The following is a 15,704-nucleotide window of genomic DNA, read 5'->3' as shown; positions in this document are numbered from 1 at the left end:
AAAAATGCAAAATATGCAAACATGCACAACTGAGAGCTATCACCACCACAATAACCGATCATTTTCTTTGATCCTCTGAAGATGGTTGATAATATAATGCATGAAACATTCCCCTGTAGTGATAAGGAGAATTTGCTGTCTATACAATAATTCAGCCTCCAACCATGTCCATTGGGTATGTTGTAGACATGCCAATTATGCCAACACAAGTAAGACGCAACAGATCAGAGGAGTGAGCTGAGCATCCTCATTGCCAAGTTGCTCATTGTATACCCTTTGAGTAATCCTCTGAAGCCTAACACTCTAAAGGAGCAACAGTTGTTCGTGACTCGCTGCTAGCAACACCTCTTGCAGCTACCAGAGGAACCCCTGTCTGGAAGCTGACCCAACGAACAAAATCAATTGTTGAGGCATCACACTCATCACTGTTACATCACCTTCAAAGCAATTACACTTAAATATTCTCAAATTACTAACACACAAAAAATACTAGATAGACTTACTAGAGTACAAAACCAAACCCAAAATAATTACAAAAATGCAAAATATGCAAACTGAGAGCTATCACCAACACAATAACTGCGCTCAGCATCCATACTGGCCTACAAAATGAAGTGGAGTGAATAATCAGCTTAGGAAAAAGTGTTTGGTTTGTGATCAACAGTGTGTTTAAATTTTGCCCACATTGCCCACATTCCATATCCAGTTTGGTATTTCCCCTCTAATTTCATTGTCTGATAGGTCTAAATGGATCATACTTGATTGATTTCTAAGATCCGGAAACTTGTGTAATCGACAAGAAGCCATTTTCAATGTTGTAATCTTGGGAAAGAATGAGGAGGCTGAACTACTGCTACTTACGTCAACTGACAAATTGTTGTGAGAAAGCTCAAATCTGCTGAGGCTCTTGAGCTTTTGGAGACTTTCAAACTGTATCCTTCCACTGAAGGAGTTGGAAGAAAGTAGCAGGGAATTCAGCTTTGAAAGCTCCAAGAAGTAATCCGGAATGGACCCATTTAGACGGTTAGAACTCAAGTCAAGTGTATCCAATTGAGAGGCAGAAACATTCATGTACTCATCAGCATCAACTTGACCATCAAATAAATTATTGGAAAGAACAAGTTTCTGCAATGATGGAAGTGAAAAAAGAGATGGGGGAATTCTTGCAGAGAGTAAATTAGACCCTAAATCTATATTCACAATTTTTGAAAGGATATGAAGAAAAGCAATGGAAGGATTGAAGTTTTCATCGCACAAAACTGCCGCATGCGGAGAAGGCTTAATCACTGTTTTCGGGATGGATGATCTATTGGTCTGAAGTTATTGAGATTACGAAAAATAATTCTAGTCAAAATTGGGTTCTCTGTTGTGAATATTTTATTAATGTATACTCAATAACTTGAATATGTTATTGTTGGCTAACAACAACATCTTTCTCTCATCGTCGTACTAAAACTTTGTTAAGTTGTTGGTATGCTTCCCTGCATCTCTTGTTATGCAAAACCATCCAAAGGTACACGCTTAAACCCACAATGAATCCCAAAGCAGAAGTTACGTATTCCCATTTAATCTTAGACTGCCCACCACCCAATTCTATCTTAGAATCGCCACCACTGGATCTTATTGGTGATTTGCAACTTTTTGAGAGAGGGAAACCACACAGTTCTGGATTACCCAAATAGGAACTTGCATCAAGTGTATTAAGCTGATTGCCTGTTGGAATACTATCAGAAAGTCTATTGAATGATAGATTCAAAAATGATAGGAATGTTAGATTTGCAATCCGTGTTGAGATCTCTCCGCCAAGCTGGTTTAATGAAAGATCTAAGGACTCAATCGTTTTCAGATTTCCAATTGTTTCTGGGATATTCCTTGTGAAAGTATTGTGTGATAGGTTGAGATAGTAAAGTGAATTGAGTGCCCCAATGGTATTTGGTATTCTGTATAGAATATTGCAATTTTCATATTAGTTGGCTTTGTGTAGCTTTTTAGAATAATATGCTATTACAAACAAATTGATTAATTAAATGCACATATTAACTGTTTGACAAAGTCAAACAACTAATAATGGTCAAACAAGTTAAAATTAGTTAATAAGCTACATTAGGAAATAAAGACTTTGTCAACTTTTGTGTATAAAGAGAGAAAAATAAGGGTCTTGGAAGGAAATGTTTCATGTTATAGTTTAATAAATTAGCTACTTTCTTAATTAAAAAAAAAAAAAAAAAACTCTCACTCCATTATTTGTCTTAATAAAATCAAATCATGTAAAAATGTATGTCTTATATAGGGATAAACATTTATTAAAAAATTAATTATTTAGAGATGTAAAAATTATTTGTGAAAAAAAATCTCATTATTTTCAACATCCATTGATGGGACATATCCCTGCTTGTATGATTGTGGACTGGCTCCGTATAAACGTCGTACGCTATGTAGGCCGAGTCCCGAGTAGGTCCTACATCGTCACAACTTAACTCAACCTGAGCCTGGGCCCGAACTTGCCCCACCAAGACAATACTTGTTGATACGCTTTACCCCTGCACTCAGGATGATATTGTCGAGCTTAATGATTCAGACCGATTTTTCCGAGAGTAAGGTTTTATGCTATTAGCTAGAGGGCAAACACAACCAAAGGTACTCTACCCGAACATATCGAAATTGGACATGTCAGTAATCTCCTCGCACGTGGACGTATCAGCAATGACTCCGACCTCCTCAATGCATTTTTATTTTTTACTGTACAAAAATTTATTTATTGCATGTTGTTTGTTTTTTTTTTCTTTTCTTTTCTTTTGTCTAAAATCATGAGTATTAACTTAATTTGCATTCACTTATTTAAACATGTATTACCACAAAAATGATCTAAGGTGAGTGAATGAGTTGAATATGATCCTCTATTAGAAAATCATATGTTTAATTATTGCCAACACCCACTTAAGTATAGTACAGTTTAAAAATGGTATTCTAAAAAGTTAATATTCTAATATTTTTCACAACCATTCTACACTAGTATTAGGATAATAATCAGGCACGGTAAAAAAAAATGATTTGCCATTTAATTTCATAACTATCCAATATTTCTTTTCCCATCAGAAGCTTATACATTAATGCTTGTGATGAGGACGTTTTTCACGCATCTATCAAGTATCAAATTATAGTATAGAGTTTAGATATCGTTCCACTGGAGAGGCTGGCCACGGGTGTGGCCACGTCTTGGCCACACCCGTGGCCAGAAATGAAGGCTCACTGCCCAGTGGCCACGGATCTGGCCACGCCCTTGGCCACACCCGTGGCCACAAGGCAGAGTTTCTGTGCACTGTGTCCATCTTCTAGGCATATTTTCACCCTCGAAACGTTTGAATTAGCCTTTGTGGTCTTCATCAACGTTGTAGCCCTTCAGGTTAGCTTTCCAATGATATAAAAAACACTTAATTTGGACATTCCTACGCAGAGATATGACCAAAATACCGAGTAGTGGATGATTTGTGCGGGAATTTTAACTTCTTGCTCTTTTACTCCACTTTTGCCTTTGTTTGTCCAAATAACCAAGACCACTAAACACACCACAATTTGGCTCTCTAAAAGGTGTTTCTCCCACCTTCATAGCTTGTCATTGACTCCCATTGGCTCTACAAGCATCCGAAATGCCCCAAAAATCACTCAATTCATCTAAATCATTAAGAATTATACATAAACACACAAATGAATCAAATGAGGACACTTTGGGCAAAATTATAACAAATAACAAGGAAAATAAACTTAAATGCAATGTGAAATTATAAACTTTGTATTAAAATTTGGAATAAATTAATATTTATTTAATAAATTGGCCGCTACACAAAACATATCTGATCTCGTAAACATCTTGATTGCAGCTGGGAATTATGAAGCTTTGCATTTTTAATTTCGTAGAAGTTGTGGAAAAGTTAAGGTTGACTTCCGAGAAATCAAACTCCTCTGCAAAATCTATCAACCGTGAATTACATGCTAAAGTTGACTGCCAGTCAAGATACACCACTCCACTGACATGACTTTAACGTAAACGACGACCTTCACAATCTATGGTTGGCAGCTACAATACTTAAGACGTGAGTTTCACTTCAAAGACTAAGACATTGATTTCCAGCCTAGTAAATACATGCATAAGATAATAATATATTTAACCTTTAGTATAAGTAGTAGTGGGGCATAAGAAGACTTAGAGACAAGTCTTTGTTGGTGATTAGTTTAAAAAAAAAAGACTTGGCAGTTGGTGGTGTAATTAATTTGCATGCACTATCAAAGACCAGTCACCAACGATGTCGGTCGTCCTATAATTGATTAATTCGGAGAAGACTTTAGTTTGCACCGTCAAGAGGTGCATTAAAAATATTCAAAAAATTAAACTATTCATTCACGGCAGCAAGAAAAGAGTTGCACATTTGAAAACAAGTTTTATAGACATCTAGACGTGAGCTTCACTTTAAATTGGAGTGTACAACACTTTGATTTGCAACCTAGTTATTGATGATAATGTTAGGATTTTTTTGCAATATTAAATTTGTTCTCTGATCTCCCTAATAAGACAGACTGATTTCTGCTAAAAAAATTGAGTACAACAAATAGGATGTTCAATTTGCAGTGATTGAAATGTACAACCTTTTTTTTTTTTTTTGAAGATAAAATGTACAGCCTATTAATTTATATGATTATGTCAACATATTTTATATTCACATTAAAAATTTAATAATATTGACTTGTTATATAATTTATTAGTAGATTAGTAGATGTGGAATAAATTAATATTTCTTGAATAAACTGGCCGCTGCACAAAACAATTGATTTCTGGGAATTATGAGGCTTTAATTTGCATTTATATGTTGAGTGGCCGTCGACCTTTGAGATTGGAGATTACATCCTATGAACGTGAATTACAAGCTATATATTATTGGCTTCTCATCACTCTCTCAGAAACTAGAGTCTTCAATTCTGCAATATCTATCACACACCGTGAACTATAAGCTAAAGGTTGGCCGCCAGATAGACGACTCCGACTCACATCATGACTTTAACGTAAAGGACGACGACCTTCACAATCTATGGTTAAATTTATCCCTGCAAGTCTTCTAACGAGCTGCAACTATAGACTAAAGAAACTTGATATATATATAATCTCATGCATTCACTTGAATTCAAAGCATCCCAAAATTGTTATAGATTGAGCCTTTAATATAATTTTGTTTGTGCAATGAAAACTCCAGTCCTTGAATGCCGCCTTTTCTTCTTCATATCCTCCTGCTTGCTGCTCCAAATGGTGGCAGCCCAATCCCAATGCTTGAGCCATCAGAAAATGTTGTTGTTGCAGTTCCGCAGCAGCCTGGTGTTCGACTCAACAGCTTCAACCAAGCTTGCGCGCTGGAACAACAGCACAGAGGACAACTGTTGTGTTTGGGCTGGGGTGGAATGTGACACCTCAGGTCATGTCATCACCTTGATTCTCGACAGTGAAACCATTACAGATGGTATTCACAATTCAAGCGCTCTATTCAGTCTTCAATACCTTGAGAGGCTCAATTTGGCTTTCAACACCTTCAATTCCATTCCAATTCCAGTTCAGATCTATAATCTTACCAACTTGACATATCTCAATTTGTCAACTGCTGGTTTTGGAGGGCAGATCCCGAGTGGAATATCAAGACTCACAAGGTTGGTAACTCTTGACCTCTCATTCTATTGGAATCTTAAACTTGAGAATCCAAATCTAAACCAATTCTTTGAGAACTCCACTCAACTTAGACAACTTTATCTTGATGGTGTTGATCTTTCCAGTACAGTAGTACTTCCAAAATTCTTAGCCAATTTCTCTAACCTCAAGACCTTGAGCCTCAGGGAATGTAATCTTCAGGGATCATTTCCAACAGAGATATTTCAGATACAAGGTTTACAGGAATTCAGTTTGGAAGACAATGATGATCTTAGTGGCGGTTTCCCATCATTTCCTGAGAATGGATCACTTAGGATGATCTCAGTAGCTTCCACTCAATTTTCTGGTTCGTTGCCAGCATCCATTAGTAATCTTAGCAACTTGTCTAGGATCGATCTCAGCTACTGCAATTTCAGTGGATCAATTCCCTCTACCATGGCACAACTTACCAGTCTCACTTATGTTGATTTCTCGCATAACCACTTCACTGGCTCAATCCCGCATTTTCTACACTCAAAGAATCTTACTAGCATAGATTTTTCTTTTAATGGCCTGACAGGTCCACTCTCTTCTAAACATTTTGAAGGCCTTTCAAAAGTTGTGCACATAAATTTAAGGTCAAATTTTCTCTCTGGAAGAATTCCCCCATCTCTGTTTTCACTCCCATCTTTACAACACCTAGATCTTTCCAACAATTCATTTGATGGTGTTGTTGATGAATATGTGAATGTATCTACCTCACAATTGCAAACACTCAATCTGAGTTCTAATTGTCTAGTTGGGTCATTGCCGAAGTACTTCTTTGAATTTCCAAAGTTGACTACGTTGTTGCTTTCTTCCAACTCCTTAAGTGGAAGGATACAATCATCTTTATTTTCACTTCCATCATTGGATACACTAGATCTTTCCAAAAATTCATTTGATGGTCTTGTTGAAGAATATGTGAATGTGTCGGTCTCACCATTGGGAATTCTCGATTTGAGTTCTAATCGTCTAAATGGGTCATTTCCAAAGTACTTCTTTGAATTTCCAAAGTTGACTAAGTTGTTGCTTTCTTCCAACTCCTTAAGTGGAAGGATACAATCATCTTTATTTTCACTTCCATCATTGCAGACACTAGATCTTTCCAAAAATTCATTTGATGGTCTTGTTGAAGAATATGTGAATGTGTCTGTCTCACCATTGGGAATTCTCGATTTGAGTTATAATCGTCTAAATGGGTCATTTCCAAAGTACTTCTTTGAATTTCCAATGCTGTGTGGTTTATTACTTTCTTCTAATTCCTTAAGTGGAAGGATACAATCATCCATGTTTTCACTTCCATCATTGGATGTACTAGATCTTTCCAACAATTCATTTGATGGTCTTGTTGATGAATATGTGAATGTGTCTGTCTCACCATTGAGTATTATGGATTTGAGTTCTAATCGTCTAAATGGGTCATTTCCAAAGTATTTCTTTGAATTTCCAATGCTGGGTGTTCTATTACTTTCTTCCAATTCCTTAAGTGGAATGATACAATCATCCCTGTTTTCACTTTCATCATTGGATGCACTAGATCTTTCCAACAATTCATTTGATGGTCTTATTGATGAATATGTGAATGTGTCTGTCTCACCATTGAGAAGTCTGTATTTGAGTTCTAATCGTCTAAATGGGTCATTTCCAAAGTACTTCTTTGAATTTCCAAAGCTGTTTGACCTGGATCTTTCTTCCAACTCCTTAAGTGGAAGGATACAATCATCTTTGTTTTCACTTCCATCATTACAGACACTAGATCTTTTCAACAATTCATTTGATGGTCTTGTTGATGAATATTTGAATGTATCTACCTCAGGATTGTATAACATTGACTTGAGTTCTAACCATCTAATAAATTTGTCATTTCCGAAATATTTCTTTGAATTTCCAAAGTTGATGTTTTTAGATTTGTCAGACAATGAAATTAAAGGGGAAATACCATCTTCGATATGGGGAATGGGTAATGGAAATCTAAATAGTCTAAATCTTTCCAGCAATTTCTTAGATGGTCTTGAACAACCTTATACAATTTCAAGCAGTCTTACTCAACTTGACCTGCACTCCAATCAATTGCGAGGCCCACTTCCTATTACACCTGCCCACAGTGATTCCACTCGTTATCTTGATTACTCAAACAATCTTTTCAATGGTTCCATCCCATTTGGTCTTGGGAATTTTGCTACAAAAGCTACTTTCTTGTCTCTTTCAAATAATAGCTTCACCGGAACAATTCCTGAATCCATATGTAATGCAAGTATTCTGGGCATACTTGATCTATCCAACAATATGCTGAGTGGCATACTTCCATCATGTCTATTCAACAGTTCTGGGATCCAGGGAGTAAACCTTGGGGAAAACCAAATCAGTGGTAATGCCAATCACATGTGGCCAAACCTTCAGATTATAGATTTTGCTTCCAATAATTTCATTTGAGAACTCTCCCCAAAGTTGTTAAATTGGAAAGGAATGACTATTGAGGAAAATCCTGCACAGTCTGGGCATAACATCAAGTTTGACTACTTGAAATTAAGTGGTTATTACAACTATGAAGTTAAAGTAACGCTAACTGTGAAAGGGATGAAGATGGAACTTGTGAGAATTCTCACAGTCTTCACATCTATTGATTTCTCATGCAATAATTTCCATGGGATTATACCAGATACAATTGGAGCTCTCACTTCACTTTACTTTCTTAACCTATCACACAATGCTCTCACAGGAAATATCCCCAAAACAATTGGAAATCTAAAAACGATTGAGTCCTTAGACCTTTCAGCAAACCAACTAAATGGAAAGATCCCAGCAGAGCTTGCGAAACTCACATTCCTTTCAGTCTTGAATTTATCATTCAACAGACTTTCTGGTGTGATTCCAACCGGCAATCAACTTAATACATTTGGACCAGATTCTTACCTAGGCAATCAAGAATTGTGTGGCTTTCCTCTCCCAAAAAGTTGCAAATCACCAAAAACCTTCAATGGCAGCCGATCTGTGATAGAATTTGATGGTGGCCCCTCTGAGATCAAATGGGAATACGTAACTTGTGCTTTAGGATTCGCTGTGGGATTAGGGGCGTACCTATGGATGCTTTTGCATAACAAGAGATGCAGGGAAGCATACCAACAACTTGACGAAGTTTTAATACGGCTATTCAGTCCCCGACAACGCGGAAGAAAATCTCCAGGACCAAGACGCAGAGTTCGCAGGAACAGGTTCTGATAACTCTAAGCTGCAACCTTCAGGTAATCTTGATTACTTCCAATATAGCACAAATTTTTCATATAAACACCGTTGATCACACACCAAACACTTTTTCATGTTTATCCACTTCACTTTTGTAGGTATGAATGCAGACTGCTGGGATCAGTGATTATGGTGGTGATACCTCTCCTTGCATGCATTTTTTTTTGTGTTATTATCATCTGGACAATATTTAAGTGTAATAACTTTTGAAGGTGTTGCATGTTTTTGTGCTATTTGTTTTAATTAATAAAAATTTTAAATCTATCTTTTGCGTTTGTAAATTTTCATGTTGTAAATATTTTTTGCGCTAAAGTGAGTGATTTCATCTGTGATAATCGGGGCTGGGACTTGCCAAAACTCAGTGACATCCTCTTGCACGATCTCGTTGAGTGTATTCAGGCGATTCCAATCTCGGCTAAGTTTGTCATGGTTGACAAGTTTTGTTGGCAATCTTTGTCGTCAGGTAAATTTTCGGTTCGTTCTGCTTTTAATTTGATTGCAGGTAATTAGGAGGGGGGAGAAGAGTCTGCTTGGATATGGAAGAGTTTGCCTGGATATGGAAGATCAATTGCATGGAGAAAGTGAAGTTGTTCGTGTGGCTCATGGTCAACGAGAAGCTTCTAATTAACATGGAACGCCGCAACAGGCACTTGACTGACAACGTGGATTGCCCGGTGTAGGGAGGAGGAGGAGAGCCTTGATCACCACTTCCGATGTTGTGTTGTAGCACGAGACTGTCGGCGTGCTTCTCCTAGCCCGACATGTTGGGTTAAGGATATAATTGCTCTAGTTAAGAATGACTCAATGATGGGACAACTTGGGGGGTTGAATTCTCCTACACTCTTTAGGGGATGTGGAAGGCACGGAACAACAAAGTGTTCAATGGAGTTCATAGGAATTTCAAGGAGGTTATTGATATGGTTAGTGTTCTTGCGAGAGAAGCGGTAAGACTCTTGGCTAAAAGGAATACAGCTTATGGGGGTAAAGCCATGTGGGTCAGTGGTTAACATGGGTGTCATAAATATTTTCTTTGCTGAGTTGTGGGGCCTAAGGGAGGTTTTATGACTTGGTAAAGAATAAGTTTCGGGCGGTCAGTTGCGAAATTGGACTCAGAGGCGGTGGTCAAGGTAATGAGTGACAATCATGCCCTTAGTGACTTTGCCATCACGCATGCTCTGATTGTAAATTCATTGTCTCGGGATTTGAGGAGGTTATCTTTACGCAGATTATAAGGGAAGGAAATATGTGTGCTGATTTTCTTGTCAACCTTGGTCAATTTACAAAAATAGGAATGACAGTTCTTGAGGCCTCTCCACAAGATATGTTTAGGCTCCCGATTGTTGATGCTAGCAGAACAAGATTTAGAAAAGTCAAATAGTGTCCGCTTTGGGGGAGGGCGGTTGTCACCAAAACAAAAATATTAAATTAAATTCTCAATTTAGTCATCTACTGTAACAATATTTTTTATTTAATTTAGTTTTTGACTAATAATTTGATTTAAGAGAAAATTCCAATTTTGGTCATATGACTATAGGGGCTTTGTTAATTTCAGCACCTGACTTTCAAAAGTGTCAATTTAGTACCTTAACTATGCAATTTTTATCAATTTTGGTCACTCCGGTCAAATTACCGACCAAATTTTGCCGAAAAATTTTAACAGTTAAAATAATAAGGGTATTTTAGTCATTTCACATCTCTTCCTTCTTCTCTGGTGAATTCTTCTTTTTTTTTCCCGGCGAATTTTGGTCACTACAGTCGCACGTGATCCGATCGCGCAGAATATTAGCTTGGCGTTGGTCAAATTGAACTATTGCTGGCCCATCTCCATCTCCGCTTACGGGGATACTAGCAAGAATATTAATAAACAATTGTCATCGATGAGTCAAACTTAAAATTATGTGATTATCAAACCAACTGTCTGACCAACATTGTTAGAGTTATTTTAAAAAAGTTTTTATTTGATTATCAAACTAATTGTTTGACCAACTCTGTTGAAAGGAGGATTTGAATGTTAAGTAACATGTTTGAGTATGATATAATAATTTACCTTTGTATCCCCAAACTTCATGGAGACAAGATAAATATTCAGAAACTTTGAAACACACCAAAAAAAAAAAAAAAAAAAAAAAAAAAAAAAGGATAAATTTGAAACAAATGTTCCGCCCAACAATATACATCACCCTGCAAAGAAATTAAACCTAAATATTCTCAAATTACTAACACATCATAACTTTTATTTTTTTAATGAAACAAACTATATATCAAGATTATATTACAGGCCTGCAGGTTCACAACTGGATCGGGACAGAACAGGAAAGATCATTTTGAAGCTAAAAGTGGGTTCCATAGTTGTTGTCTTCTTGAAGCCAACCTTATCTACGTAGTCAAGGAGTCAATTTGTCTTGGTAAAGATCAGAGCATTTTCTCCTTTTAACATTCAACTTCACAACTGGATCGAGTCTTCTCGAGTCCTGGCATATCATCATGAAACGAAGGAATATATGCCGAATGAAAGGTGGATAGCTTTTACAGAATTACAAACAAATAAATTGCTTAAAACGTTCATCCAAATGCCCTGCTGCTAAGCGGCAAATTATGCTGTGCATCCGTATGCACCAAGCATGGTGCATACGGATGCAAAAACGACGTCGTTTTTATAAAACGCGCGTCTCCCCTTAAAAAAAAAAATTAGGTTCGAAACTATAATTCCATAATCGATGAACTATAATTCCATAATTGATGAACTATAATTCCATAATCTAATTTATGAACTAAAATTTTCAGAATGAATGAACTAAAATTTCAGAATCTATGAACTAAAATTTCAAAATCGATGAACTATAATTCCAGAATCGATGAACTATAGTTCCATAATCGATGAACTATAATTCCATAATCCATGAACTAAAATTCCATAATGAATGAACAAAATAATGTTGTTACTAGGAATCGAACTTGAATTTTTTTTTTAAAGGGGAGACGTGCGTTTTTAATAAAACGACGTCGTTTTTGCATCTGTATGCACCATGCATGGTGCATACAGATGCACAGCATAACTATTCCTGCTAAGCGGTATCAAAGTTTGGCTTCATAGTAGGACGTTAACGAACCAAACACGCACTAACAAAGATTGTTTGGGTTCATTTGTTAAAATTTTTAAAGTATTTGTGTTCGTCGTTTGTTAAGGTTTTAAAAAATTTGTTTGTGTTCATTAGTATTTATTAACGTCTGTAAATGCTAAACAAACAATTACATGTACATCTTTATGAACAAAAAATAATTTATGTTCATAGACAATCACCAAACAAGCAACATAATGACAAGATTTTAATCTCTGGAGATATGCTTGCCATGATACATTTTTTCGCTATTTACCGTTCTTATTTTTGATCAATAAGCCTAATTTAGTAAGAAAAAGTTGTCTATATGTGTATATATATATATATATATATATATATATATATATACGCACACACATCAGTGTTGCAAAGAATCGCGCCTAGGCGCTAGGCGGTCGGCCTCCTAGGCGCCCGCCTAGGCGTTCTAGGCGGTCCTCAGGCGCCTAGCGATTTTTTCAACATTGATATATATATATATATATATATATATATATATATATATATATATATATATATGCGGTTGTACGGTTAATTAATGTGCGTGAGATTTGTACTCAATGTGCGTGAGTATTGTGTTTATTGTGCCTGAGATTTGTACTTAATGTGCGTGAATGTGTAATATTAATGTGCGTGAGTTTTGTACTTAAGGTGTGCGAGTCTTGTGCCTAAGGTGCGTGAATTGTGTGCTTAATGTGCGTGAGTGTGTTCTTCATCCACTGCTGTGAAAATTATGTGCATCTACTGCTGCATTTTCTTCTTGTTTTTGTTTCGAAGTGGTGGAGGAATGAATTTTGTCTTGTTTTGCTTTGCATACTGAGGAGCTGCTAATGAAAGCTTCAAAGATTGTGAAAAAGAAGGAAACTGTGAAAATTTTCTGTTCTGCTTCCTTATGAGCTCGTAATTCTGAACTACTCACACACATTAAGTACAAATCTTAGGCACATTAAACAGAAGACTCAGACACATTAAGTACAAATCTTAGGCACATTAAACAGAAGACTCAGACACATTAAGTACAAAACTCACGTTCATTAACTACAAAGCTCAGGCACATTAAGCACCAGACTCAGGCACATTAAGTACAAAGCTCATGCACATTAATCAACCGCACAACCGCACAGGAAGCCACAAATGCACCTGACCCCTTCCCTATATATATATATATATATATATATATATATATATATATATATATATATATATATATATATATATATATATATATATATAGGGTAGGGTAGGGTTCCAGTGAGAACATGTGCTTAGGTGAGAACATGAGAACACATCATGTGCATCCATCTAATATTTTTTAATGGTATAGATTAGATTAAGTGTGCGAACGCGCATTAAATGTGTGCAAATACACTTAATCGCGTTTGCACACATTTGAAATTTTTATTTTTTTATTTTAAATAAAGTTTGTGTCTTTAGCTACTTCAATAGAAAATTCAAAGACAAAGTTGAAGATAAAAGGTAAAAACTCATCAATTTCACTGTGAATTTGATGATTTTTTACTTTTTATCTTCAACTTTGTCTCTAAAATCTCTCTAGATCTGGATGAGGATTTTTTGTTTATATAATTTTGTATTAATTGTAGTTACACCAGATCTTCCTCCGGTAATCCGTCCTCACTAATTTTCTTATCATGTCCCCCATGAGACTTTACCTCAAAATTCAGCGCCAACGGAACTTGAACAACTCCGGTACTGTCCTTGTTTTTGGTCGCTGTCAAACTCGATCCTGCCCTGTACAAGGGGACTTTAGTTCCTTGTATGTTTACCAACACCGTCCGCCAACTCTTCCTTGGCTGATAGTACTTCTTCAGCAGAAGAAGCAAATTCAATGCTCCTTTCGAAATGAGTACTTTCTACAATAATTGGCCAAAAATTGAATAATATAACCAAATGTGACACAAATTACATTTTTTGAAAGCAACCAATGTAGTTATATTATAGATATGCAGAAATATAGTCAGGGGGGACGGTGACACAATACATAGCCGCAGTGCAATCAAAAGCGGTAGAAAATAAACTATGAGCTAAATAATTATGAGATTTAGAGACAAAATTAATAAAGAAGATGTCTAAACTTGACTTGTAGGCTTTGCAGGCTTCCAAAGCGTAACCTACGTATGATCGGGGCATAGCCGACAAGTGACACAAATTACATAATTATTATGCATTTAATTAAAGTATTTTAATTATCAGCGACCAAATGTGATTCCTGTTTAATGGTGAGAGGATAAAAAAAATGAAATTTTGTCCTTTTTTTCGCTGATTCTCCAAATGGGGAATGGGAAACACATGGATGAATAGTTCCACTCTAAAGTCAATGGTTCGAATCCTAGCTAGTAGCTTCACCACTTGTTTTATTCTTTCTGTGTTTTCCCTTTTCCTTTACCCCCCTCCTTCCTTTTTATTCTTTCCCTGATTCCCCTTTTCCTTTTTCCCTTCTTTTTATTCTTCACTTTCCCCCTTTCCCCTTCCTTTTATTATTATTATTATTATTATTGTTATTATTATTATTATTAAGTGCTTAATCTGACAATAACCACATGTTTTGAATTACAAATGACTTTTACAATCTCTAAAATTAACATTAATTGATTGGAGATAAATATAAAATTTAGAATCAATATTTACTTGAACATCTAGTCATCTACACCTACTTGAACACTATAAATAAACCATCATCCACAACCAATACTATAATTATGTTTTGGTCCCGGAATTAGGGGAGGGCCGTGACTAGAATAGAGAGAAGATTAGTTTTAGTTGCTTAGATCTCTTATATATAGGGAAGGGTTCAGGTGCGGGAATAGCTTCCCGTGCGGTTGTGCGGTTAAATCTGAGCAGTTGATCAAATTTAGATCAACGGCTCAAATCAATGAAAATTAAAAAAAAAAAAAAGCGTGTCTGGAACAAAGAAGTATAAGCTAAGGCACCTTAAGTGTTAGATCTTAAGCACAAACTCAAGCACATTAAGTACAAAACTCACGCACATTAAGCACAACATCATGCACATTAAGCACAAAACCCATGCACTTTAAGTATTAACTCACAGACTTTAAGTTTTAACAACTACTCACGATAAGCACATCCCCACGCACATTAAGCACAAAACTCACGCACATTAAGCACAAAACACACGCACATTAATCACAGATCCGCTCACCTTAATTTTGACCTAGATGCAAAAATTACAAAATTGCCACCGCATTTTTTTTTAAAACTTTGATAATCCTGAACGTTGATTTAAGCGAGATGAAAGACCCAAATTAAACCGCACAACCGCACCTGGGCACCCTAACCGCACCAGAACCTAAATATATATATATATATATATATATATATATATATATATATATATATATATATATATTTATTTATTTATTTATTTAATTATAAAAATTATTCGGGAATAGAGCGGGGTGAGGTATCCTTATCCCCGTTCTCAAACATATAATTGTTTACATTTCCTGTCTTTATTTTTCAAAAATTTTCCTCATCCCCATCTCTGTTGGGAAGATTTCTATCGAGAATGAGACAAATTATCATCTCTAATTAGGATTAAGAATTCAACCTTAGAAAATACGGAGTCTTAAACTTTCAAAACATTTTGATTTATGGGAATT

At 36.0% G+C, this 15,704-nt stretch overlaps 1 protein-coding gene across 1 annotated transcript; it reads left to right on the top strand.

Annotated features, from left to right (window-relative positions):
• Positions 1-5,170: 5,170 nt before the first annotated feature.
• On the top strand, positions 5,171-8,140 carry LOC109181176 (receptor-like protein 12). Its single transcript, XM_019330930.1, has one exon. The coding sequence runs from the start codon at positions 5,231-5,233 to the stop codon at positions 8,138-8,140; it is 2,910 nt and encodes a 969-aa protein (XP_019186475.1). The 5' UTR covers positions 5,171-5,230.
• Positions 8,141-15,704: the final 7,564 nt, after the last annotated feature.

The sequence above is a fragment of the Ipomoea nil genome, unplaced genomic scaffold, assembly GCF_001879475.1.
Source record: "Ipomoea nil cultivar Tokyo-kokei standard unplaced genomic scaffold, Asagao_1.1 scaffold1043, whole genome shotgun sequence".
In the NCBI taxonomy this organism is placed as follows: domain Eukaryota; kingdom Viridiplantae; phylum Streptophyta; class Magnoliopsida; order Solanales; family Convolvulaceae; genus Ipomoea; species Ipomoea nil.
This window is presented reverse-complemented; position numbering and strand designations above follow the sequence as displayed.

Excerpts from the sequence above, each read along its gene's own strand:
- LOC109181176 (XM_019330930.1), top strand. The coding sequence starts at position 5,231 with ATGAAAACTCCAGTCCTTGAATGCCGCCTTTTCTTCTTCATATCCTCC.